At 49.2% G+C, this 24,627-nt stretch overlaps 2 protein-coding genes across 3 annotated transcripts in view; one reads left to right on the top strand and one right to left on the bottom strand.

Moving 5' to 3' along the window:
* The window catches only part of Nisch (nischarin), a 35,899-nt gene extending 21,878 nt beyond the window's left edge, over positions 1–14,021 (bottom strand). For both annotated transcript variants that reach the window (NM_022656.2, NM_001347583.1), the window contains exons 1-3: positions 13,762–14,021; positions 11,637–11,720; positions 10,422–10,604 (exon numbers count right to left, since the gene is read on the bottom strand). In NM_022656.2, the coding sequence (NP_073147.2) occupies positions 10,422–10,604; positions 11,637–11,720; positions 13,762–13,857 (363 nt within the window). In that variant the 5' untranslated portion in view covers positions 13,858–14,021. The remainder of the gene's footprint in view (positions 1–10,421; positions 10,605–11,636; positions 11,721–13,761) is intronic.
* A 1,485-nt stretch (positions 14,022–15,506) lies between these two features.
* Positions 15,507–18,924, top strand: Tnnc1 (troponin C, cardiac/slow skeletal). Its single transcript, NM_009393.3, has 6 exons — positions 15,507–15,573; positions 16,998–17,028; positions 17,255–17,401; positions 17,759–17,873; positions 18,475–18,611; positions 18,701–18,924. Exons 1-6 carry the CDS (start codon positions 15,550–15,552, stop codon positions 18,730–18,732), a joined length of 486 nt encoding a protein of 161 aa, NP_033419.1. The 5' UTR covers positions 15,507–15,549; the 3' UTR covers positions 18,733–18,924.
* The last annotated feature ends 5,703 nt before the right edge of the window (positions 18,925–24,627 follow it).

The raw sequence follows: 24,627 nt of genomic DNA on the forward strand, positions 1-24,627 counted from the left end.
AATCAAGTAACAATATAGTCACAACAAACATCTGATGATGTTCTAAGTGAGTGTTCTGTACTGGGTTGTATCATGCCTATCCTCCAGCTGCATGGCCTGCAAGCAGCTAGCAGGACACAGCTGTGAGATGGGAAAAAAGCTGGAGGTGGAAGAAAAGCTAGAACAAAGCAAGGAGCTTAGAAACAGAACCATAGAACAAAGCAAGGAGCTTAGAAACAGAACCAAGTATTTTCGGATCTCTGGATGTCGGAATGGTCTGCACAACATGGCGGATCGTGCTACAGCCCATAGTCAGCAAAGATTGACCAATGGTAAGGATTGGCTGGGGAGCCAGCATATCCCTAAACTGACTCTGGAGAAAGGAATTGCCACCTTCTCTCTTGTCAAATGTTTCTTGAAAAGAGTGGACACACCTTTGTCCTGTGTGCATCCCTTCCAGAGTCAGAGCAGTCCCACAAAGCCCCTGGGTCACTAGGAAGATGTGGCAAAGGTTTTTCAAATAATGCAATGCCTTAAGGAGACATGGCAAGAACCATGTTCTCTTACATTAACAGCAGTCATGCTAGGCTCTAGTACAATGCCTGAGTACTCGGTAGGTTCTGGCTGGCTGACTTCTCCCACTGCCCTACAAGAGGACCTGCTACCTTGTACCATGTAACACAGATAAGCAAACACAGGTGGAGAGCTTTAGGGACATCCCAATTTTATATGGCTATAAACCAGTAAAGCTACCCTCCAGCACGCAATCTTGGTTCCCCCTATACATAACCAACTGCCTCTGCACTCAAAACAATCGTGGGCCGAGAGACAGCTCAGTGGTTATCAGCGTTGGCCACTCTTCTAGGGAACTCTGGTTTGGACCCACGTGGTGGCTCACAACCATTGATTTTGAGCTAATTTTAGGCTCAAATTCCAACTTTAGGAATCTCTTCTAACCTCAGATACAGACACAAGCATGGTGTATGTGTGTGTGTGTATATATATATGTCAAAAAAACACTCATACACATAAAATTCTAAAAATCTAAAAACAATCGTGTTTTTTGCAGACCCCATCAAAACCTTCCACCCCACCTCCCACAGGCAAGAGATTAAATTGGCAGATGGTAGTACACAGGTCTTTTTGTAAACAAGCCCAGATGGCGGTGCAAATAACCCCTCAGCACTCATAGGACGCTGCTGCTACCGCTGCTAGAGCATAGCTAGGATACACACGTATTTATAGAACTTACAAAGCACCAGGCTGTAGGGAAGGGGGGGGGTGTTCCTGTTTTTCTTAGTACTTGTCTCTTCTTCATAACCTTACAAATCATAGCTACCCCCGTCGAATACTGGAAACTGAACCTAGGGCCTCTATCACTGAGCTATGGCAATCACCCCTTTTGTGTTTTGGACAGAATCTCTCTCACCAAGTTACCTGGCTGGGTTCAAATTCAGAATCCTCTTCCTGCAACCTCCCAAGTAGCTGGGATAGATAGGAGCTGTTCACCTAGCTCCTGACAGCACTTTTTTAAAAAAGATTTATTTATTAATTTTATGTATGTGAGTACACTGTAGCTGTACAGATGGTTGTGAGCCTTCATGTGGTTGTTGGAAATTTAATTTTTAGGACCTCTGCTCACTCTGGTCAATCCTGCTCCCTCAGTCCCTGCTTGCTCCGGCCCAAAGATTTATTTATCATTATAAATAAGTACACTGTAGCTGACTTCAGACACATCAGATAGCATCATTGGTGGTTGCGAGCCACCATGTGGTTGCTCAGATTTGGACTCAGGACCTTCAGAAGAGCAGTCAGTGCTCTTAACCACTGAGCCATCTTGCCAGCCCCCTGACAGCACTTTTAATGGTTGTTTATACAGGAAGCATTTCCTCTGGCCTGGTTGTCCTTTGATCAAGGTGGTTTTCTTAACATAGTGAGGTTTTTCACTTTTATGTTTAACCTCTAATTCTTTTCCTTTGTAACTGCAAGGATCTTTTATTCCAAGAATGTAAGAATATTTTCCTGTTTTATTTTCTTGACCTTTTATGATCTTTAAAAGTTGTGTTTATTCAGTTTATATATAACGTAAGAACTGTTCCTCTGTCACTTCATCCCTCGGTGTACAGAAAGCCATCACAGCTGTGTTAGAGAGTTAGGGCTACAGGTCACAATGTAGAAGGCCAGCAGAGAAGCAGGGTGCCAGCTGGCAGAGGCTGCAGGTTGTAGAAAGCTCAACCTCAGTCTCCACCTCCCACGCCCATCAGTTCCCCTGGCAGACGTGAGGCTCTGAGCCCAGCCAGGAAAACGCCTGGACTAACCACAGACATGTCTCCCACGTACTTCAAAAAACGATGCCCTCTACTTCCTATCCTCCTGCAGTCAGACCACCAACTGCTTAAGTCCCAGGGGCTGCCAGCCTACACTTCCCTCAGCTCCCAGGCAGTGCAGGCACTGTACTGGCACAGGAAGTCCGACTTTCTGCCCTGTCGTCAACGCGGTCCGGCCCTCCCCCTCCTTGTGTATTTCTTTGGACAACTGGTGTTGATTGAGACAGAGCAGAGACAGAATCATGCTGCATATCCGCCCTGCGAAGGAGACAGGGCTGGAGTTTCCAGAAAACACAGAGAGTTGATATGAGGAGCCAAGAGCTTTAATTTCTGAAGAATATCGAAAGCAAACTGTACCACTCTCCCACTCAGGGCACAGGAAGAGCATCCTGTTGCCCTTCCTACTTGGCTTCCTCAGACTGATCTTCATCTTAGGAGAGAGCCAAAACCAAGGGACTCTGAAATCCCTCAGACTGCAAACCTAGAACACCAGCCTCCTCTGGTCACACTGCACCTGTGGGTGAAGCAATACAGTCAGGCCTCTCTCTGGGACAGTAAGAGGCAGGGCAGGGGGCTCAGTAGCCCCTGAGCCCAGCTATGGACTCCCGTGTTGTGTCACCTGTGGAGACAGGTGGTTCTTTACATAGCGTGCTATATTTGTGCTGAAGGGACCTGAAGTGCTTTGAGGTAACACAACTGTAAAATAACATGTGCTACAGACTTGATCAGCCATGCCAGGAAGAGGACCATGTGTCAGTGTGCACTCTTGGGGGAAAAGGCACATGCTTACGCCCCCCGCCTCCCAAGAACTTTTAAAAGTCTGTTGTGCTGGGATGGAACCCGGGGCCTTTTCCATTCTAGATAAGCTACACCTCCACTTTGGGCTTCATGTAACCACTATGTGGACTTAGAGCCTAGCATCAAGTGTACCCCCAAATACATATGCCAGTGCTCAATTAAAAACCCCTAGCCAGGGGCTGGAGAGTGAGTTCAGCAATTAAGAGCACTGAGTTCAATTTCCAACCAGCACACAGTGGCTCACAAGCATCTATGATGGGGTTTGATGCCCCCTTGTGGCACACAGGTGTACATGAGGATAGAGCACTCATACATAAAATACACAAAATAAGTAAAATTCAAACAAACAAACAAACACCTAGCCAGGCCCTGATATCTCTTGGCCTGTGCTAAAGCACTGTGCCTGTCAGTGGACACTAGCCAGGCATTAATGACAAGCCACAGAGGCCATCACTCAGATGTGACCTAGATACACAGAGTAAGGATTGAGGGAGCTCGGCTAGCTTCTATTTTGTGCTAGTAGAAGTCAGCCATAATATATGTGGTTCAACTTTCAGCAAAGATTCCTCACTTAAGGATTCACATAAAACTTTAAAAGAGCTCCAGGACTATAACCTTGAAAACCAAACACACCAAGCAGGCCTGTTATCACCCACAGTCCTTTCAACTAAAACAAATGATAATAAAATGGATCTAAAGCCAGTACTAACAGTTGACAGTTACATTTCAAATTAAAAAATTTTTTTTGTTTACAGTCAAGTGTCAAGTAGCTTTAATATAAGGAAATGATATAAACTTTCCTTTTGAAGAGACCTGAGTCTCCTTCCCTACCAGAACAGCCCAGTATGACGACACGTGGTGTGCCTGACCCATGCCTCTTCTAAGCCTCAGACATTCACTGTGCAATCTCATGCAGCCTTCAAAGAGTCCCAGATCATCACTCTCAGAACAGTTCAGGGTGCAGAAAAGTTGAATGAATGACTTGGAATTAACATGAAATGAGCAGGTCTGGAGGACAAACTTGGCTCTGTCTATTTTCCAAGTTCACTGTAAGAACGGTTATGGTTGTGATAATCCATGGATTGGTTTCTACAGAGTCAGAACCATCTCTAGAGGTTCTGAGATGGGATCTATGACTGTGGGTCTAGGAAGCTAAGAGTGCAGCTATCCAGGAGTAGGAAGCAAAGGTTGCTCCAGCCCCTGGATTCCCATTTTAGAGTTGGATGAAAGAATCCCCTAGTCATTAAAATCCATACTTTGAAAGAATCAAGCTAGGACCTCCCCCTCACTTCATACCATACACAAAAATGAACTCAAAATGGGTCAACATCCTAAATGTGAAACAAAATTCATAAGAGAAAATATAAATTCCTGTGACACTGGGGGGGGGGGGGATGGTTTCTCAGATATGGTTCCCAAAACATGTGGCCAAAACACGCAAAAGATGGACTTGGTCAAAACCGAAAGCATGGATGCTTCAAAGGATGAAATGAAAATAGATAAAACATTTTAAAGGGTACTATCAAGTCACAAAAGCCAGGTGTAGTGATACATGTTATAATCCCAGCACTTGGGAGGCTGAGGCAGGAGGATGGTGAGTTTGAGGCCAGCTTGTTCCACATAGTTCTAAGCCAGCCTATGCTCTATAGAGACCATGTCCTGAGAAACAACAAAAGAATAAAGCAAGAGGCCGTGAGCACAGCTCTGTGGGGCTCCACATGTGGAGAGTAAAAGCCCTGAATTTGATCTGCAGGCCCCCACCTCCCGCAAAAAAAGAGAAGAAAAAAAAAAAGAACAAAGGGTAAAAAAACCTTCACGGAACAAGATGAGTTATTTGCATATCACACTTCTGATAAGGGTTTAGCACCCAGAATTCATAAAGAACTCTTACAACTCAACACAAACAAAACAACAGCAGCAAGCCCCGATACTAAATAAAAGGACAAGGGATTTAAATCCATTTCTCCAAAAATACAAATGGCAAATAAGCATATAAAAAATTCTCAACAGCATTAGTCATGGTGCAAGTGCAAGCCAAGCTCACGATGACACTACTCCACCCCTCCCGCGGGGTATGGGCTAAGACGGCACACGTGCTGGTGTAAGGCAGGCTGGGGAGGCTGCAGCCTACACACTGTGACTGAGAATGTACGGAGCAGCAGTCTGGTGGCTCCTCCAGCTCACCTTCCCCTCCTGGGCACACATGAAGTAGGTATGAAACACACACTCACATAAAACCTTAGGCTGTAACCTCCCCCAGCCAGTTTCAGTTTCTGTGGTAATCATGGTCAACTACAGTCCAAAATTATTCAATGGAAAATGCCAGGAATGAACAGTTCATAAGTTTTCAAGCACACATCATTCTGAGTAGCAGGAAGCCTCCAGCTGTCCCACTCTGTCCCCTGGAACCCGAGCCACCCTTGTCCGGCACATTTACTTAATCTATCATCACGGACTAGTCACTCACAGCCACCTTGGCTACCACAGTATTGAAATGTGTGTGCGTAACTCTTTCTTGATTTTAGGATCGTCTGTACATGCAAGAGTAGTGATGCAGAGATTCAGATGTGCCAAAGACACGTCTTAAAGTGTCTCCAGAAGAGAAACAATGAAAAGTTTCTAATCTGATAAGAAGATAAATGAGTTATGATCTACACTAAAAATAAATCTTCAGCCCAGGAAATTATGAAGAGGAGATTCCTGCTAGTTTTGCTGTGATATTTCAAACTGTAAAAGCTCTGGTTAGAATACATAATAAGTACCATCCTAAGATAGAAAAACAACAGACTTGCGGATGTAGCAAAGATTTGTGTATGCATGGGTAGGGTCGTTAGCCCTGCTTTTAGCTCTTTACTGGGGGCCTTGCAATATATTTATCACCTTACATAAGGGGATGGTGAAGGAAAAACACAATATGGTGTGGCAGTCCCTCCTTACCTACAGGGGGCATGCTCTAAAACCCACAGATGCTCAAAACAGTTCATATACTGCATTGTACAGCTACAGTGTACTCATATATACAAAATAAATAAATCTCATTTATTACGGGTGGTTACCCATAATGAGATCTGACGCCCTCTTCTGGTGTGTCTGAAGACAGCTACAGTGTACTTATGTATAATATTAAATCTTTTAGCCGGAGGGAGCAGGGACTGAGCGAGTGGAGTTGACTGGAGCGAGCAGAGGTCCTAAGAAAGTTCAATTACCAATAACCACATGAAGGCTCACAACCATCTTGTACAGCTACAGTGTACTCATATACATAAAATAAATAAATCTTTAAAAAAAATGATGCAGTGTGGTCTTTCAAAGTATCTTTTTCTTTGACCATTGCACTCACAGGACGTGATTCGTGGCACATTTTGGCACATCTGAATGGCCAGCACCATGGCTCAGGTGCTTCGGGTTACTGTCACATAGTCAGTTACCTGGACACGGCACTGTGATACTGGAACACATGATCTGACAACTGAGATGGCTACTAAGTGATGTATGCACAGTGTGGAAACACCAGAAAAGATGCCAAATCCTGTGAGCGACGGAACCACCACACCACTCAGAACGGGATGTACTTTAAAATTCATGAAAAATGAAACTTCTGGAGTCTACATTTAACATTTTCAAAGCATGGTTGCCAATATGCAACAGAAACCATGGGATTAAGTCACAGACAAAAAGGGATTTCTGAATGTAGTAACTGAAGACCATATTAATCATAAAAGGACTAAAAGTTTAATGCCAAAGTTGCTACCTGTTGTATGAACCACTTATCTGAAACACTGAGAACAAGCAAACTTAGGGACAGAAAGCAAGGCAGTGACTGTCAGGGTGGGAAGGAGGGGGACAAATACTTACTGCCCCTAGACACAGCTAGGGCTAAGTGTTCTGGAATTTGGACAGTGGTGTTCATTTCACAATTCTCCGTGAGTCAACTAGAAACTACTGAATTGTATACTTACTAAACTTTATAGTACGTGAATGATATCCCGATCTAAAAGTAATCCTCCTCTTAAACAAAGAGAAAACGACAAAAAGCCGGGTACGAAGCTAGATGTGGTGGCGCCATGTCTTTAATCCCAGCACTTGAAGGGCAAAGGCAGGCGGGCAGATCTCTTGAGTTTGAGGCCAGCCTAATCTAAAAAGTGAGTTTCCAAGAAAGCCAGGGCTACACAAAGAAACCCTTCTTGATACAAACAAGCCCCCTCAAAAGGCCAGCTATGTGGACATATACTGTAACTGCAGTTCGCAGGAGGAAGGCAGGAAGTCACTGCAAGCTCAAGGCCACCCTGGGCTACAGAGCCAATCTTACGCCAACTATGTCTATATAGTGAGAGCCTGTCCTAACAAAGTAAAATGTAAACAGTCCACACCATGGCCAAATAGAGATCTCCATGTCCATCTGCCTCCTCCAGTGTCTGCACATGACACACGTCAGGAACAACTCTGAGGAAGATGATGGCTAAGAAGAAAAGATTCCCCAGAGAGCCTCCCCACCCCACCCCCACAAAAAAGCTAACAGTGCTATCACCCTGCGTGGGATCAAATTTAAATGGAGAGCTAACCCAGTGGTTCTCAACTGGGTGATTTTTGCCCCCACTACGCTCCCCCACCCCTGGAAGATGGGCGTCGGCTCCTCTAGAGAGTGGAGTTGTACCTGATGGAACTGGGAAGGAAAATGGTTTCGGGTGGACGGAGGCCAGGGGTGCTACTGTCCCTCACAGCTCAGAGTGACAGCAGTGCCATGGCTGAGAACCCCTGTGCTCATCCAATGACAGGCTCGTTACTTTTAAAAGCCTTAGATTTATACGACCAACGTATATGTTTGATATTAACAAAGTCAAGTATGTCCAAACAGCTCCGAGGCCATGCGTCAAACCAGAACCACAAGAGTTAGGCTGGCCCCAGACTATCGCAGGAAAGTCCAACTGAAAAGAACATTCTAGACCTTTCCCAGATCAGAGTTGGGCAAACCTGAGGCAGCCAGGAAAATCTCTCCCCAAAGACACAGACTTAAGCAATAAACCAGACCTTCAAAGAGATGTTTATCAGGTTTCATTCTTCAGTGGAGATTGGAAGTTTTGTGACGTTTATTTAACAGACTCACATAGCAAGGGAGAATTTTTTTCTAACATAAAGAAATTAAAAACAACAACAACAACAAAACCAAACCATTTACAACAGGATCTGGTATATAACCATGTCTAACTGTGTACAGTACCTCCCAGCTCAGTGGCAGGACACTAGCCACATCAGCAAACCCCAATCTCAGGCTAATAATGCCCACAAGTCTTACTTTGCAATTTCAAAAAATTTTTAAAGAAGGTACTTCCAATAAGGCAAAGCTACCTTCATCATTTAAGGGGAAAATAATTAAATATTAAATGTTATCAGAAAACCTCTGAAAGAAAACTTCTACATGTAGTTTTTCATAGATAATGATTTCTATGTGACCCTTTTTCTTATAAAACCAGAACCCTAGTCTACATACCGTTTTACAACCTGTCCTTTTGTGGGTCTTTAGGGTGAGAAGGGGGGTGAGACAGAGTGTCAGTGTGTATCCTTGATTGGCCTAGAACAAAGATCCCCCAGCCTCTGCCTCCTGAGCGCTGGGACAAAGGTGTGCGCCTGCACGGTAGGACTTGCTCTTGCATGTTTATCTTCCCATGGCAGTGGGGCCTCAGCCATACCACAACAGAATCTCCAGTTGCATGGCTGACCACGTTTTTGTTGTTTTGTTGTTTCACTGGAGACAAAATTCTCATTGTGTGGCCTTAAGAGATTTGCCTGCTTCTGCCTGCTGGGATAGAAGGTATGTGCCACTATACCCAGCCTTGTTTGGATTCTCAAGACAAGTCTTGATATGTAGCCCAGGCTGGCTTTGAACTATAGTCTGGAAAGTGCTAGAACTGCAGGTGTGTCCCGTCATACCTGGCTTGGCTTGATTTTTTTTTTTTTTAAATGAAAGTTCTTCCCAGTGTTCTCATCTTGTCTTCAGTATCTTGCTCTGAATCCTGACATGACTGCCTTTCTTCACGTGTCCCTTTAGAGTTACCCTATCTTTCCTGAGAATAAACTCTCAGAAGTAAACTGCTAGTAGCTTTTGAAATTTTCATTTCACACTGCTTGCTAAACTACCCTCCCCAAGGTCTGACAACTAAATTACTTTTTACTTACTTACCATTTTTGAGACATGGTCCCACTCTGTGTCTCTGGACAGTTACAAACTGACGAAGCGTCTGCTCAGGGTGATTTACTCTGTCAGCAGTGGCACACCATTCTCTACCCAGCAGGGAGCACAGAGCTGATCTATGCTGCCTTGTCCCATACAAAAGAAGTGTGTCCCCTCAGCTTCAGTACACTGCCAGTGGGGGTGTCGACCATGAGTCCCATGATGGCAATTCTTTAGTTAAGAGTACATGTCCAGCCGGGCAGTGGTGGCGCACGCCTTTAATCCCAGCACTTGGGAGGCAGAGGCAGGAGGATGAGTTCGAGGCCAGCCTGGTCTACAGAGTGAGTTCCAGGACAGCCAGGGCTACCAGGGTTTCGAAACCCTGTCTCGAAAAACCAAAAAAACAAAAACAAAAACAAAAAAACAAAAAAACCCAAGAGTACATGTCCGAATCCAGTTCAGCAGGTGGCCTGGCCTGTGCCACCTGTAACTCCAACCTCAGGAAACCCAACACTCTCTTCTGGATTGCACGCATTTACCTGGCATGCACGCACCCTACGCATAAATAACATAATCTTAAAAGTAGAAAAGAATGAACAGCTCCATTGTTGGTACTGAGTCTGAGCCCACATGGCAACCCTAAGTGTATGCCAGGCATTACACAGTTCTCCTCCATGCTCACCCAATTGAGGGAAATCTACCTTAAAAACCATGGCCTATGGCTGGAGAGGTGGCTCAGCGATTAAGAGCACTGACTGCTCTGCCGGAGGTCCCGAGTTCAATTCCAACCACATGGTGGCTCACAACCATCTGTAATGGGATCTGATGCCCTCTTCTGGTGTGTCTGAAGACCGCTACAATGTACTCATATACATAAAATAAATAAATCTAACAAAACAAACAAAAACAAAAAACCAAACCATGGGCTATTTCTGCAAAGTAAAATGTCATGAAGTAGAAGAAAATACATGGCCAGTCCAATTTAATATAAACCCACCAACACAAATGTGACTGTGTACCATCTGCCTCTAACCCTCTGTCAGGTAACCTCAGGGCCAGGGTCCAGTCTGTGTCTCCTCAAAGCCAAGGCCTACAGCTTTGGTGGCTGTGGGTTCATAGGCAAAGCAGAGAGCCCCAAAGGAACTTACATAGAGGTGAAAATGCAGGAAGTGGGCCAGAACTCTGGGAGCCACATCAGGGAAGGTTGTGAGGAGCGTCTGGAGGTACACCTCCAGGTCTCTCTCCCTCTTCTCTACCAAGCTTCTCGAGTTCTTCCCAATTATCTTTTTGGGTGGAAGTAGAGATTTGTCAATTTTTCTCTCTGCCACAAGCTGTAAGAGAACACAAGCACATCAAACACAGACCAAGAAGCCCTGCGTCTGTGTCAGATCCAGGCAGGCAGTCGTCAGTCGTATCTTCTGCAACCACTGCTGGGAGCAGGGCCGGGATTAGTGCTCCAACTAATGCATCTGGAATCCGGCCTCGGATCCAAGTAGTACTGGAAATACTAATACAATTCCAAGTGAGAAATTGCCATCTTTAGTCTTTGGGGATATTCAGAAAAGTAGTGCTTACGGTCCCTAAAGTTTGGAAATAAAAGGAGTTTGTATCTTTAAGACATGCTCACTACAAATGCCCCACAGAAAGCAGCTCTTTCTAAAAGCAAAGGGAAAATACAATTTCAATCTGTTATTAGAGAATAAAAATATATTTTGTGGGACAAGTTCAAACCTGTACCCTCTTCAGGAGACTGTCTTATATTGGAGGTGCATGGCAATTTTAAAATTTAAAATTAAAATTTACATATTCTATCCTTAGACTGTCTCACACTAGGTTGCATTCCTAGCACCAACCAGTTCTTTGTGCTGCATCAAGGAACTGGTTTACTACAGCAAGTCACAGAGCTCATGAGAGGGCTCACCGGGTAAAGGAGCTGCCAAGTCTAATGACCTAAGTTCAATCCCTGGGGCCTCTATGGTGGAAAGAGAACCCTGCTCTCACAAACTGACCTCTACACATGAGCTGTGGCACGTGTGCATCTTCCTCTCACTAGAACACACACAGACACACACAGACACACACACACACTTGTTTTTTTGTTTTGTTTTATAAGACAGGTTCTGTGTAGCCCTGGAACTCGCTCTGTAGATGAGGCAGGCCTTAAACTCACATGCCTTTGCCTCCCAAGTGCTGCTAGAATTAAAGGTATGTGTGGTATAACCCTGGCCATGAATAAATGTTTTTAAAACTTACAAGCAATAGATGTGGAGGCAGTTTTGCCCTAAAATTAACATGTGGCACAATGGAGACTTGGCCCACAAGCCCCACCCCTTGAGATACAGGTGCCAAGGTCTTCAGATTACCTTTTCATGTAGGTCATGAAAATCACTGTAACGGTGTTTGATCGTCCACTCATGGTTGCCATCGGTAACCTGGATGACATAAACCTAAAGGGAAAAATGATTTTTTGTGACAAGAGAACCCCAACTCACAATAGCTGCAAGGTACTCAGTCCCCACTCCCCAAAAAGCCAGAGTCAGGCATCCTTGCACACCCACTGTGCACCCAGCTTTCCTCAGCCTCCTTGACAGCCCTGTAAGGTCTGGAGAAGAGCTCTGGCTCCCATTATCAGGAAGGAATGGTATGGGTGACTAGCTCCACACACCTCCTTAGATTTTTTTTTTTTACCTCCTGTCTCTGTATAACTCAAAACCCAACTTGTGCTATAGGCAAGGCTGCCCCTTCCAAGGGAGGCAGAGCAGAGCCCAGTGAGGCAGCACCAGTGTCTCTGCTATACATCTTTCCAGGAGCCCTAACTCCATCCTAGAAGCAAGGCCTTCAGTCAACCTCTTCCACTAGCTGTGGTTTTGACTTTGGCAGCTGAACCAGGAGGCAAGGCATCACCAGGCTTCCAGGGGCAGCGGTGGCTCAATCAGCCTCAACAGAAGGCGATATAGCTCTGGTGGTTAATCGTCCACCAAAACCTGGGTTCAAAATCTGGCTATCCCATTTCCTGGGTGTGGCTTATGTGCCACTTATGTAAGTGACTGGGAACCTAAGCTCTCTCTGGGCCTCAATTCCTCCATTTTAAAACCTGGTGGGCCAAGTAAAGCAATTAAGTGTAAAGGCCTAACACGGAACAGAAGATAGATATGTTAGTCACATTCCGTGCATCACACCCAGTGACAAATGAGGATGGTCAGTTTGGATCATCACCTTGCTCCTGACACTAAGGGGAAGGACAAAGAGCCTCTACTGACTGCAGCTAGTCCTAGGTGAGTGACCTCATTCCTTAACTAGATCAAGCCCCACGGTCCTAGCTTCCCTTCCTCGGCCTGGAGCACGGAGAGGTTAGTGGGAACAGTGAACGAGGCTGATTCCTGACCCCAGGAGCAGCCATTTCTCCAGAGCCAGCCTGTTGCTCTAAAAGGAGCCGCTAGCGGCTTCTCTTCCTTGCAGCGGGGAGAAAGAACTAGATAGAGGAATCGCCCTCAGGATCCGGTATTAGGGTGGGAGCCAGTGGGGTGGGGCAAAGGCAGGCCCGAGGCCCTTACCTCTGTCCACCCTCCAGGGAACAAAGGACAAGGAGACGGGAGGTGCTCAGTGGGCCCCCACCACAGTGCAAGTTTTCACCTGGCAGGCTGCCCACGAGGCTCTCGGGCCTAGCATCCAACCCTATGCAGGCCCAAAGGGCGTCTAACGCCATCACAGAAACTACCCTCCTTTTTTGTTGGCTTTCCCTTGTAGCCTACAAGGATACATTAGAAGCTCGTGTCCCTCTCCCCTAAGCCGTGACGTCCCCTAAGGTTTGCAGGCCCTGTACTTCGGCCTCGAGGTAACTTCTGTGTTCTGCACGGCTGGGATCCATTCCTTTCTCCCCAGACCCCGAGGGCTCATTTTTCCATCCACCACCCCCCCCCACACACACACACACGCACGCACGCACGCACACACACACACTTCGCAGGGCTGATCTGGACTGCGACTAGTGTTTGGTTGGTGGGGGTGGAGATCGGGATCTGCTGTCTCTCCTTCACCACCTGATGATCTCTAGCCCTGGCCCTTGGTCCCATCGACCAGAGACCACCCCTTCCGCGTCCCCTTCCTCCCAGACTTCCCATGAAGGTCTCTTAGGCTGGCATTCTTCCTTGCCTGGAGGATCCAGAGGGCCTCCATCTCACCATCCCCTCCTCCCCCACCCTCTGATTGCTCCAACACAAGTCTCCTTTTCTGGTCGCGCACCCTTTCCCCAGCCCCCCTTCCCGCGCCCCGCCTAGATCCTCCTCCAGAACCTATGCGACCCGGCCCTTCCTCCGAATCCCCCATTTTTTTCGGGCTCCCTCGTCGCTACCTCGCAGAACCTTCCACGCACTCATCGAATGTGCTACCCAGGCCCCCCCCACCCCCCACTTCTCAAAGCCCCTGGGTCGAGAACTCCGGGTTCCAGGCGCTAAGCCCGCTCTGGACGCTCGCGGCCCCCCAGCACACCGTGTACGTGTCCACGAGCTCAGAACCCACGACGCGCGCCTCCTTGGCAGGCTCGGCCTCCCGCTCAGGGCCGAAGCTGAGTGTCGCAGCCGCCATGTTGCCGGCTCCACCGCTGCCGACGCCCGGCGCAGAGTGGCAGCAGCAGGGGGCGGGGTCAGCGTCCCACCGCCCCCCAGCCCCCGCTGCCCCCCGCCCGCGCCCGCGACGCCATCTTGGCCCCTCGGCCTGCTTGCGTCCTCGCCCCGCCCCTTGCCCGTAATTGACAGCACAACCAGTGGCACGCATGCGCAGCTCCTGCGGGCTTGCCCAATTTGCTTTCTGTATACCTGTGCGGCGTTCTGTCCCCTCGGGCAGTTGTGGTCATTGTCCGCTGGGCTCACAGCAGGGAAGGGCAGAGGCCATGGGCCTTCGGAACTCTCCGAAGTCACTCTGCTTCGCTTGGCCTCAGTTTCCAGAGGGGACATTAATAGGGTCTCGCCTGGCTGTTGGGTTCATTCCCTGTGTAGCAAGAGCAAAATGAATAAGACTAGACTTAGAGATGGAACAAGGACCAGAGGGACTCTCCGACACTTGGGGGGTTTGTTGTTAAAAGTACTGGTGGAGAATTGATTGTGGTGATTCTGCAGTGCTCAGTACCCCACGGGCTTTCCCCTGGCAGTGTGCTAGGCGGCACACTGGTGTGTTCAGGGAGAGCTTATATGCAGCAGACGTGCAGGTGGATGGAAGAGATATGCGCTGTCCATCTGGTTTCCCAGATGACATCCTGCAAGAGCTCAAGGTGAGGAGGAGACAGACTAGGCCTTGGACACAAGAGCGTGGCTGAAGAAACATCCATAGGGAACAACCATAGGGAAGACTTAGCTGGAGAAGAGATGACCCAACCGGAGGAGGAAAAGAGAGAATCCTGATAGACATAGGGTTCTTTAGGGACACTTGTTGACTCACAGAATGCAGCTGACTCAAACCCGAAGTGAACACTGATTGTTGTCCTTGAAAGATGGAAGGTTGCGGCGTGGTAGATCCCGCTGAAGGGCTTCAGGCCAGCCTATTCTTTGTGGGCCAGTGACTTCTTCCATTACCAGTGTCATATTATACTCTGAACCTTGCATAGGAAGTGTTTCTTGGCAGGACTTACACTGCCAGCCTCTGTTGGCATGCTACCATCTCTCAGGGGGTGTAATATAAGGTAGGGATTCTCCGGTCAGCTTGACCTCAGGCAAGTCACTGTGATTCCATAGAAGACCGAACTGTTTACTTCACATTTCCTGTGTGCTCATATTTTCATTCATTCAGGAAACTTTTTCCTGAGGTTGTTGAGGATGTGTGTGTGTGTGTGTGTGTGTGTGTGTGTGTGTATTGCATTTAGGTGCTTGCTCCCAAACCTGAAAACTTGAGTTCAGTCCTGGGTTCCTGGGAACCTAGGTAGCAGAGAGAGATAGATGACTCCTGCAAGTTGTCCTTTGACTTCCACATGCACTCATAAATAAAAGCAATACATTCTTTTTTTTTTCTTGAGACTTCCCTGGGGGTGGGGTGGGGTCTGGGGAACAGATGGCAAGAGACCTGGTCCTTGCAGTCCTTCATAGCTCCTGGCCCTAGGCAGATGATACAGGGACTTTGGCCAGCCTGAGATTACAGGGACCAGGGAGGGGGTGGAGGATATTCCAGGCAGTGGTGGGCTGGGCTGGGAATGTAGCAGGAGGTGGAGGGAGGCAGGGCTATATAAGCCCAAGCAGAGGGCTGGCTGGCTGGCAACCCCAGTAGCCTGTCCTGTGAGCTGTCGCCAGAATGGATGACATCTACAAAGCTGCGGTGAGAGATGAATCTTTAAGGGGTTAGGGTGGGTAGGTCCATTGGGGTTCCCTTAGCTAAGGATGGAGGACAGGGGTACACTAGGGAAGTGATGGGGGACTCAAAAGGGTCCCCACACACCTGTAACCCAGCCCCTTGAGCTGACATTTGGGGGATGCAGAAAGGGTAGCAATTCAGGGGTTTGTCAATGTGGCTAGGGGTATGGTCTCAGCTTTCAGCATCCTGTGTCTCCCTCTGTTTCTAACCTGTCACTGTCTTGAGTGTATTTGTGTTTTTATTCTTTAGACATCTGTTGGTCTTTCACAAGGTCTTTCCATCTCTGTTCCTTCCTCACGATGTCTCTGAGTCTTTGTCTCTCTGTGTGTCTCCAGGTCTGCGCCCCGCACCCCCTCCCAAGCTTCCATTTCTCACAATCTGCTTCTTACATACTCAGATCTGCCTCTCTCCTCTAGCCCCTGAGCTGGATGAGGAGGCTCTAGAAGGTGGGAGGGAATTGTGAGAGGGCTGGAGAACTTGAGTCCTGGGATGGGAAAGATGCTTTGAAGGTACAGGCCTGAGGAGAGGGAGGGAAGAAGGAATGGCTTGTTGGAACCTCAGTCCCTGGCAGGCTCAGGGGTTAGGTAGGAGTTGAGAGTGATAAGAGTCAGGGTTAGAGAACAGTGACCCTAAGACTGTTCGATTTCCTGGGGACGCTGAGGGACTTTTGATATACCTGCTTCAGAGACAAGAAAATCCTAGCAAACAGCTGTTCTCAGGAAATTCTCTCCCAACCCCCGGAATATGGCCCCACTTGTGAGCAGGGAAGGGCTGCAGCTGGTTCCTATGGTATCCTTGGCTATCTTGTAGGAGTCTGTGGAGCTGGAGTAGGGGGGTGGCCCTCCACCCAGTGCCCATACAAGGCCTGGCGGGGCTGGGGACTAATTTTGGCTCCTGAGGCAGCACCAGTAGGCCAGGGGGGCAGATAACACTACCCCACCCCCTGCATACCAAAGTCCCCAGAACAATCACCAGGTTTAACTTTGTCCCCCTTTAAAAATAGCTCAGTGGCCACCCTGGTCAGGTTACAGTGGGTGGCTTTGCTCGCCCCCACATTCGTTTTATTGTCTCAACCTGAGGGACAGCTGTCTCTCAGGCCATGCAGCTTAAGTTTCATTAGGATGACATAAAGGACATGCAATGGTCAATGACTATTGTCACTCAGGACACCTTGGTCCTGGGAGGGGTGCCTGCCTGTCACCTTGGCCCTAGCCCAGCCTCTGAGAAACCATCTGGGTCACCTTAGGGCAGGGAAGGAGGACTTTGTAACCTGGGAATATATTCTCCTTCTGTTATCATTCTTCCCACCTGTAGAATGGGGTCAGTCTCTAAGTCTGCTAAGGCCTGAGCTTGGGTCCTGAGGTCCTGAGTTCCCCTCTTCTCTCTAGGTAGAACAGTTGACAGAGGAGCAGAAGAATGGTAAGTGTCTCCCATTGAGGGGACAGCAGGGCTGGGGGGGCGTAGAGGGGGGACGCCTTTCCAGGAATGAACCCCAGATTAGAGGCTATAATCTGAGGGTTCTCCTTGCTGTGACCTCAAAGAACTCTCGAAGGGAGGTGGACAATTTCCTGGTGGCCCCAGGGACCTGGATTCCTAGTGTCCTCCTGGCTGCTGATCCAATCTTCTCACCCTCTGTTGGACCCAGAGTTCAAGGCTGCCTTTGATATCTTTGTCCTGGGCGCGGAGGATGGCTGCATCAGCACCAAGGAGCTGGGCAAGGTGATGAGGATGCTGGGCCAGAACCCCACACCTGAGGAGCTGCAGGAGATGATTGACGAAGTAGACGAGGATGGTGAGTCCCTTCACCCACTCCAGTCTCCACACGTGTATGTAGCACCCTGGGTTCACTGGCCCAGGAGCTACCTCCCCTCCATATCTTCACCATCTCATCCAGAAACTTGGCAAGTAGCTCATACTGTGATTCCAAGAAGGCTGAGGTAGTAGATCTGCTGTGAGTTTGAAGTCAGTCTGATTGGGTCACATAGCTCTCTATGGTCCAGTCCATCTTGGACTGCAGAGCAAGGTTCTATCTCAAACAAGAGGAGTGGGCAAAGGAACACACTAGCCCTATAGTGTGGGGAGGAGGGGGGGGGGCGTGGATTGCTGGAATGCTAACTGTTCTCTCTCCGGCCCTGCTGCCTACCCACAGGCAGTGGCACAGTGGACTTCGATGAGTTTCTTGTCATGATGGTTCGGTGCATGAAGGACGACAGCAAAGGGAAGTCTGAGGAGGAGCTGTCGGATCTCTTCCGCATGTTTGACAAGTGAGGACTTGCTTGGCTTCTGACCCTGGCCCAAGCAGAGAGGAGAAGGGGTGGTTTCAGCTGGGCAGTGGTGGCGCACACCTTTAATCCCAGCACTCGGGAGATAGAGGCAAGTGAATCTCTGAGTTTGAGGTCAACCTAGTCTACAGAGTGAGTTCCAGGACAGCTAGGGCTGCATAGAAAAACCCTGTCTTGAAAAGAACAAAAGCAAAAACAAACAAGAAAGATAGAAAGAAAGAAAGAGAGAGAGAGAGAGAGAGAGAGAGAGAGAGAGAAGGAAGGAAGGAAGAAAGAAAGAAAGAAAGAAAGAAAGAAAGAAAGAAAGAAAGAAAGGAAGGAAGGAAGAAAGAAAGAAAGAAAGAAAGAGTAGTTTCGGGTAGACACCCTGCAGTCTTTGCATCCAATGAGAGGTGAGACATAGAATGTGCATCTCCTAATGCCCCTGCCCTGCCTCCTGGGGTTGTATATGTGGGTTTGGCTCCTTCCCTCCTCCCCTTCCGTCTCCCCCCCCCTCCACATCCTCCCCTACCCTCTCCCTCCCTCCTCCCCCTCTCCTCTCCCCTCCCCCTCCTCCGCATCCTCCTGGGCTCCCTCCCTGTAGAAACGCTGATGGCTACATTGACTTAGATGAGCTGAAGATGATGCTGCAGGCCACAGGTGAGACCATTACGGAAGATGACATTGAAGAGCTCATGAAGGACGGTGACAAGAACAACGATGGCCGAATTGACTATGACGGTGAGTGGGTGGGAGGACCAGGTGCCCTCTTGTTCATCTTTCACAGGGCTCCTACCACTGACACATACATCATGGCCCTCTTTCCACAGAGTTCCTGGAATTCATGAAGGGTGTGGAGTAGATGCTGGTCTTGCACGGTTGCCTGCGCCTGTTCTCCCCCTCCACCCAGACCCCGTGGTAGGAGTGCAGCTGGGCTCTCTAGACTCTGAGCCTGCCTGTGTCCTTGAACCTTGGCCCTTCCGGACTTTCTCTCCCCATTCCTGTCCTGGGGAACGCAAATAAATCCTTGCTCCCCAGAGGCCTGGTATCTTGCTCTGGTTTTCCTGGGGTCACAGTCTTTTCTCGGGGTTCCCTCTTGCCTGATGACACCATCCCTGTCAGGTTGGCTGCAGAGTCTGTATTCTGACTGCTCAACCCACCTTCTGCCAGAGACTTTCATCAGGTCCGAGACATCGTGCTCTGTACCCCTGATAACTAGGCCCTGCTGTAGCCCCAGAGCCTGTATTCTAAGAAGCTCCTGGAACTCATGAAAGGTGTAGAGTAGACATTTGACCGGCATTCAGAGTTGTCCATTCCCACTTCCTCACTGGGGAGGTAAGGGGTGGTGAACTGCCAGGCTCAGCCAGTAGTCAGCCGACAGATACTCTCTCAGGATGGGAACAGCTAGTTCAGAGGGCACTGGGTGCTCCTTGGCACAGCAACCTCTCCATCCTGTTTGGAATGAAGCTAAACCTCCTGAAACCCAGCAGGCTTACAGCACTGTCGTCCCTCTACCTTGTGGCTTTTTACAGGAATATTGACTCCCGGCCTATGGAGAACTTGTAGTTTGCTCTACCCTCTAGCATTCATTCTACAGACGAGGACCCCATGTCTCAGACAGCCAAGGTCACCTGGCAAATTTGCAGGAGAACCCCATTACCTTGCAGCCAACCAAGGACTCTGACAGACCTGGTTCAAATGGACCTACTGTCTAGTTCCTTTGACCCTCTGAGGCTGGCCTCCAGTCACCTACCTGGTCTTTCTTCCTGACAGGAAATAAAGGCCTAAGGTCTGGTGACATCCCCAGCTTACAAGTGGTATGAGGGGGAGGTGGGTGCAGCAGGTCAGAGCTGCAGCTAGAACAGTGACTAGGGAGGGGAAGTTGGGGGCTTTCAAGGAAGTGGAGGTATTTGTAGCAATACCTTCAGGAGAGACAGCTGATAATGACAACCAGGCTCCAGCCAGAATGCCAGCAGCTGTCCTTGCTCCGCCCTGTGACTGTATTGCCTCCGCACCTGTGCCCCAGCCTAAGCAGTCTCCAGACAGGCTGCACATTCCAGAGATAGTCTTGGAATTCTAGACATGCCTCTGCCAGGCAAGAGATGCCAGGAGTTCCCAGTCCCTGCAAAGCCATGCCTTCGGGATTGGGAACTGCAGAGCTTGGGGTCCTATGAAGATATCCAGAGTGACCCAGCAAGGCTGATGTCCCAGAGGAAGAGGAGCCACAGTGGGTGGGGTAGCCTGCTAGTACATCATTCAGTGACCCGTCGACATACCCTGTCTGCAATTACAGGGTTAGATGCTGGGGTACATCAGAGCGAGGCCTCATTCCTAATCCCAAAGCATGTCTAGCCAACACTGGGAGATGGGAAGACAAAGGAATTCAGAGAAAAAAACAGAACGGTGTGCTGGCCTGACATAAAGTCGTCTTGGAATGATTCCTAGAAGAGGTGGTTTTGAGCTGAACCCCAATGAACACCAGTGAAACAACTGTGGGGTGCGTGAGGGGAAAGACTTGGAATGGGTCTCAAACATGACGAAAGCCTGGCCCCAGCTGCCTCAGGGAGAGGTGGGCAGTACCAGGCCTCCTGTTCTGTCGTGCTTAGGAAGTGATCTATGGTAGTCTGCCTTTGGTTTACAAATGAGTTTAGTAGGCATGTAGAAAGCTAAGGTAAAAGAATAAATAGTGAGTCCTAGATAGCGAGAAGGAACAGTAGCTGACATGATCAAGCCAGGTACTCAGCAGAGTGAGACGCCCTCACAGCTCCATTGACAGTGCAAACAGAAAATACCATCAAAAGGAGATCGGAGCCATCCAGCTAAAATCAACTGGGGAAGCCCTATTTGGGCAACCGCCTGGAGTTCCCCATCTAGAGAGTCTTGGGTGGAGGAGACCGTCTTCTCGGTGAGGCTAGTAAGGCTTCCAAGTAAAAGAACACAGAGCAGCAGATTAGACAATATCAAATCAGGTCCTCCCAACATCCAGAGTCCAACGGGACAAGGTGAAACAGCCAGATGTTCTTGGGTGGAGCCTTCTTCTCCATGGCTTCAGCCCCACTGCAGGCATTTTTTACATTATAGGATTAAATAGTAGGAATATCAGTTGGAAATGGTTGACCTTCTGGCTATTCTCAAGGACACAACTTTTTTTTTTTTTACTCTTAGACTTAATCTGTCTCCTGTTGCAGAGCTAGGGGGCGAGTTTGCCACAGGAAATATTTTGGAAAATAGTTGAAATAACCATGCTGGGATCTGGGACAGAAGAGCCGCCCTTTGCTCCCAGAGTCCACTCTCAACAAGCTTAAACAGCACAGGATGGTTTGCCAATACACTATACATTGCACACTCCTGAGCAGCTCAGCTTACATAAGAAGTGAGGCACTCGGGGCTGCGGAAGGGGGAAGGGTTGTGAGAGAGCCAGGAGGCCTGCCAGTGGCCGGGAGAGAAGGCAGGGTGGCTTACTGTGGATGCCCAAGGAGAGGGCACAGAAGATCCTGGGTTTGGGGAATAATATGAAACTCGTAAAGGGAATTGTTGAAGGCTCGGACTTTAGAGGACCAGGGACTCGAGGCTGACTCTCTGAGTTTTGGTCACAGTGACATTTCTTGAGGTATGGAAGCCTAGGCAAGTACTGGTTTAGATCAGAGGTGTTGAGGATGGAGGAATGGGCACATAGGAAGTGGTGGGGACACAGAGGAAGGGGCGGGGGCACAGGGAAAGGGGCAGGGGCTAAAGGAAGAAGAGGGAAAAAGGAAGAAGAGGGGTGTCTGAGGATGGGTGGGGGGTGACTGGCATGCTGGCAAGAACAACGCGTCACAGATGATAAAAAAGCAGGGCACTGCTGAGCAGTGGTGGCGCACAACTTTCATCCCAGCACTTGGGAGGTAGAGGCAGGCAGATTTCTGAGTTCGAGGCCAGCTGGTCTACAGAGAGTTCCAGGATAGCCAGGGCTACACAGAGAAACCCTGTCTCAAAAAACAACAGCAACAAAACAAAAAACCCAAACAAACAAACAAACAAAAGCAGGACACCTCAGTCACCATTGTCCACAAGGTTGGGTCATAGTGCTAGGCCCACAGTTTGAACTGGGCAAGGAAGAGTGAGGCTTGACACAGTGGTGAGGGGGTAGACAAGTGGCCTCAATGCTTGAAAGATTGTGGTCCAGATGGCAGTGTGGGTGTGGCTACTGAGTGTAGTGGTAGAACCCAGAGGAAGGACGGTGTGGCCTGGGCGACCACTTGAAGAGCGGCTGAGGTATGTGAAGGAGGCAGGGTGATGGGCAGTGAGAGCTGATGGGAAGGGAACAGAGTCAAGCCCACTGTGATGGGAGGAAGAAGATGGGTGAGTCTGCCTCTAGTGCAGCCCCCAGCAGCCATACTCCTGGGGTTTAGAAGTGAGAACTGCCCAGAAGAAACGTTAGGGAAAGAGAGAATGCCTCTGCCCACCCTGGCTCTCTCCTCAGCAGCTGACAGAGGCGGGAACAGTTCTGGGAGACATGAAGGAGATCATGACCCATCTGCTGAAGGGAATTCTATAAAAGACCATGTGGATTAAAGGCAGGAGGGGAGTCCATTCTTCCGGCATTATTGCCTCAGCATTTTACCCAGGAATGGCTGGGCTATATGACCCTGTGTGTATCCACCTGGTGGCACCTGCTGTAGGGACACGCACATCACATATGAATCAACCCAGGAGCCCCAGCTCCCTGAAGCTAAGGCCACTTGTGTGCATCACCTAATCCTGTCCTCCCCACCGCTGAATTACGTCATCCTTTGCCCAGGTAGTGCTTTCTCCATGAAGCCTCCTTAAGATTTTTCCCTTTAGAAGAAACCACTGGTGCATCTTTTGTTGTGTCTGTGTCTTTGTATTGTGGTGCCCAGGTAAGCGCTGGATTTCTCAGGAGAGGGTTTCCGCACGAAAATAGACTGGCACCTTTGCTCTCTCATGAAGTTCCACCTTTGTCCATTAGGTGGCATGGGGTGTCTGTGCTAGGCTGGCTGACCTGTGCCTTCAGGGTGCCTTTCCGGATGCCATCTGCAGCTGGCAGGAAGGGTCTTTTAGGAAAGCCCTCGATCCTGTTCTCTAGCCTGGGAAACGGAGGAAGGGAGGGATGGGGAGGGGGGCGGAAGAGTGAGACATCTGACAGGATCCACACACTTGAGTTTGGGTTTCTAGGCTTCCTTCTGTGCTGTGAAGTAGCCTGCCTGCCCCACAAGCCTGTCCGGGTAGACACAGCCGCAGCTGAAGGTCTGGCTGAGTAGAGACCCCCACGATGGTGGATGGAGGAGTGGTTTGGTCCTCTGCTCACACGCTCTGCTTGGGGCCACATGCTGGCCAAAGGACTGGGTGTTCAGCTCAATCTCAAGCAAGACAGAAGGCCTCAGCCTGGGCTAGATACCACCACGTTTCCCCAGGGAGGTAGATGCAGAATGTCTCCACCCTACTGAGACCCCAGGACAGAACCACTACTGTAGCGGCCTCTGCTGTACAGGCGTCGTTCTTCAGTTTTGTAAGTTCCTACACAGGATGGCTGGTCCTTGCCTCAGGAGAAGGCAGATCCAGGAAATAAAGGCTTGCATCCTTCAGCAGACTCAGAGGCAGAGGTGGGAAGGAGCCAGTTACTGGTGTCTCTGAGCAGCGCCTGATCTGCTTCCAAGTAAGAACACCACCACCACCACCACCACCACCACCACCACCACCACCACCACCACCATATTAGTGTTCTAGGGTCCAGGGGCACAGGGAGGTGAAGTTACGAGCCATAGGTCCTTCTTGAGCTGAGCCAAGGAATAATCTGTTTTCTTTCTAGAGAAGAGATAGGGAGGGGAGGTAAGGTCCCAGAACACTAGCCCTCCAGGAGGCCCAGAAGCAGAGGAGGGTTCCAGGGCGGAGCTGAACCTGTTCTCAGCCGTCTGTGGTCTGAGCCATGACTCTCTCTGAAAGGTTGGTGGGGAGCATCCTGCTTCCCCCCTTCTGAGGTCTCAGGCCATTCCATCTGGGAGGCCTACCCTATGGGTGTTTCTAGAACCCTGGGAGCTGAAAGGAGAGTTCAGGGCAGGGTGAGGTGAGAGGTGGGGTCAGCAGGTCCAGAAACTGCTCTGAAAGTGTGTGTGTGTGTGGGGGGGGTGTCCCACTTACCCAGATTCAGGGCCTTGGTGCATCTTCCCCTTGGCTCCTTTTAATGCACTCCACACCAGAGTTTAGGGCAGAACTGTGATCCCTGTAGAGCCCATGGGCTTGGGAGGAACTCACCACGGACCTATTGTGCTCTGGCCCCTGGGCCTCCAAAGCACTGGGGCCTGGAGGAAGCAAGACAATAGAAGTTCTCCTAAGCATGGAATAAAAGCATGGAATAAAACTTACCCCTTACCTCAGAGCAAGCCTGCTGAACTGAGATAGAGCCCTGTGGATTCAGAGAGGGGCTGTGGAGCCTGGGGAGGTCTGGGTGGGAGCCTTAGGTCAGTGGTTCTCAACCTTCCTAACGCTGCAACCCTTTAGTACAGTTCCTCATGTTGTGATGATTCTCCAACCATAAAATTATTTTCATTGCTACCTCATAACTGCCATTTTGTTAGCGTTATGAATTGTAATGTACATCTCCGTGGTTTCAGATGATCTTAGGCGACTCCTGTGAAAAGCCCATTTGACCCTCAAAGGGGCCGTGACCCACAGGCTGAGAACCATTGCCTCCGTTTCTTACCAGTGCCAGACCTATGATGTATGGCTGGACCTTAAGCCCTACCAGCATGAAGTTGAA

Source organism: Mus musculus, chromosome 14 (genome assembly GCF_000001635.26).
Source record: "Mus musculus strain C57BL/6J chromosome 14, GRCm38.p6 C57BL/6J".
NCBI lineage: Eukaryota > Metazoa > Chordata > Mammalia > Rodentia > Muridae > Mus > Mus musculus.

Bases quoted from the DNA above. Each gene is read 5' to 3' on its own strand.
- Tnnc1 (NM_009393.3), top strand. From the start codon at position 15,550: ATGGATGACATCTACAAAGCTGCG. The intron at 17,402-17,758 runs GTGAGTCCCTTC...GCCTACCCACAG, and splicing joins TGACGAAGTAGACGAGGATG to GCAGTGGCACAGTGGACTTC. The intron at 18,612-18,700 runs GTGAGTGGGTGG...CTCTTTCCACAG, and splicing joins TGGCCGAATTGACTATGACG to AGTTCCTGGAATTCATGAAG.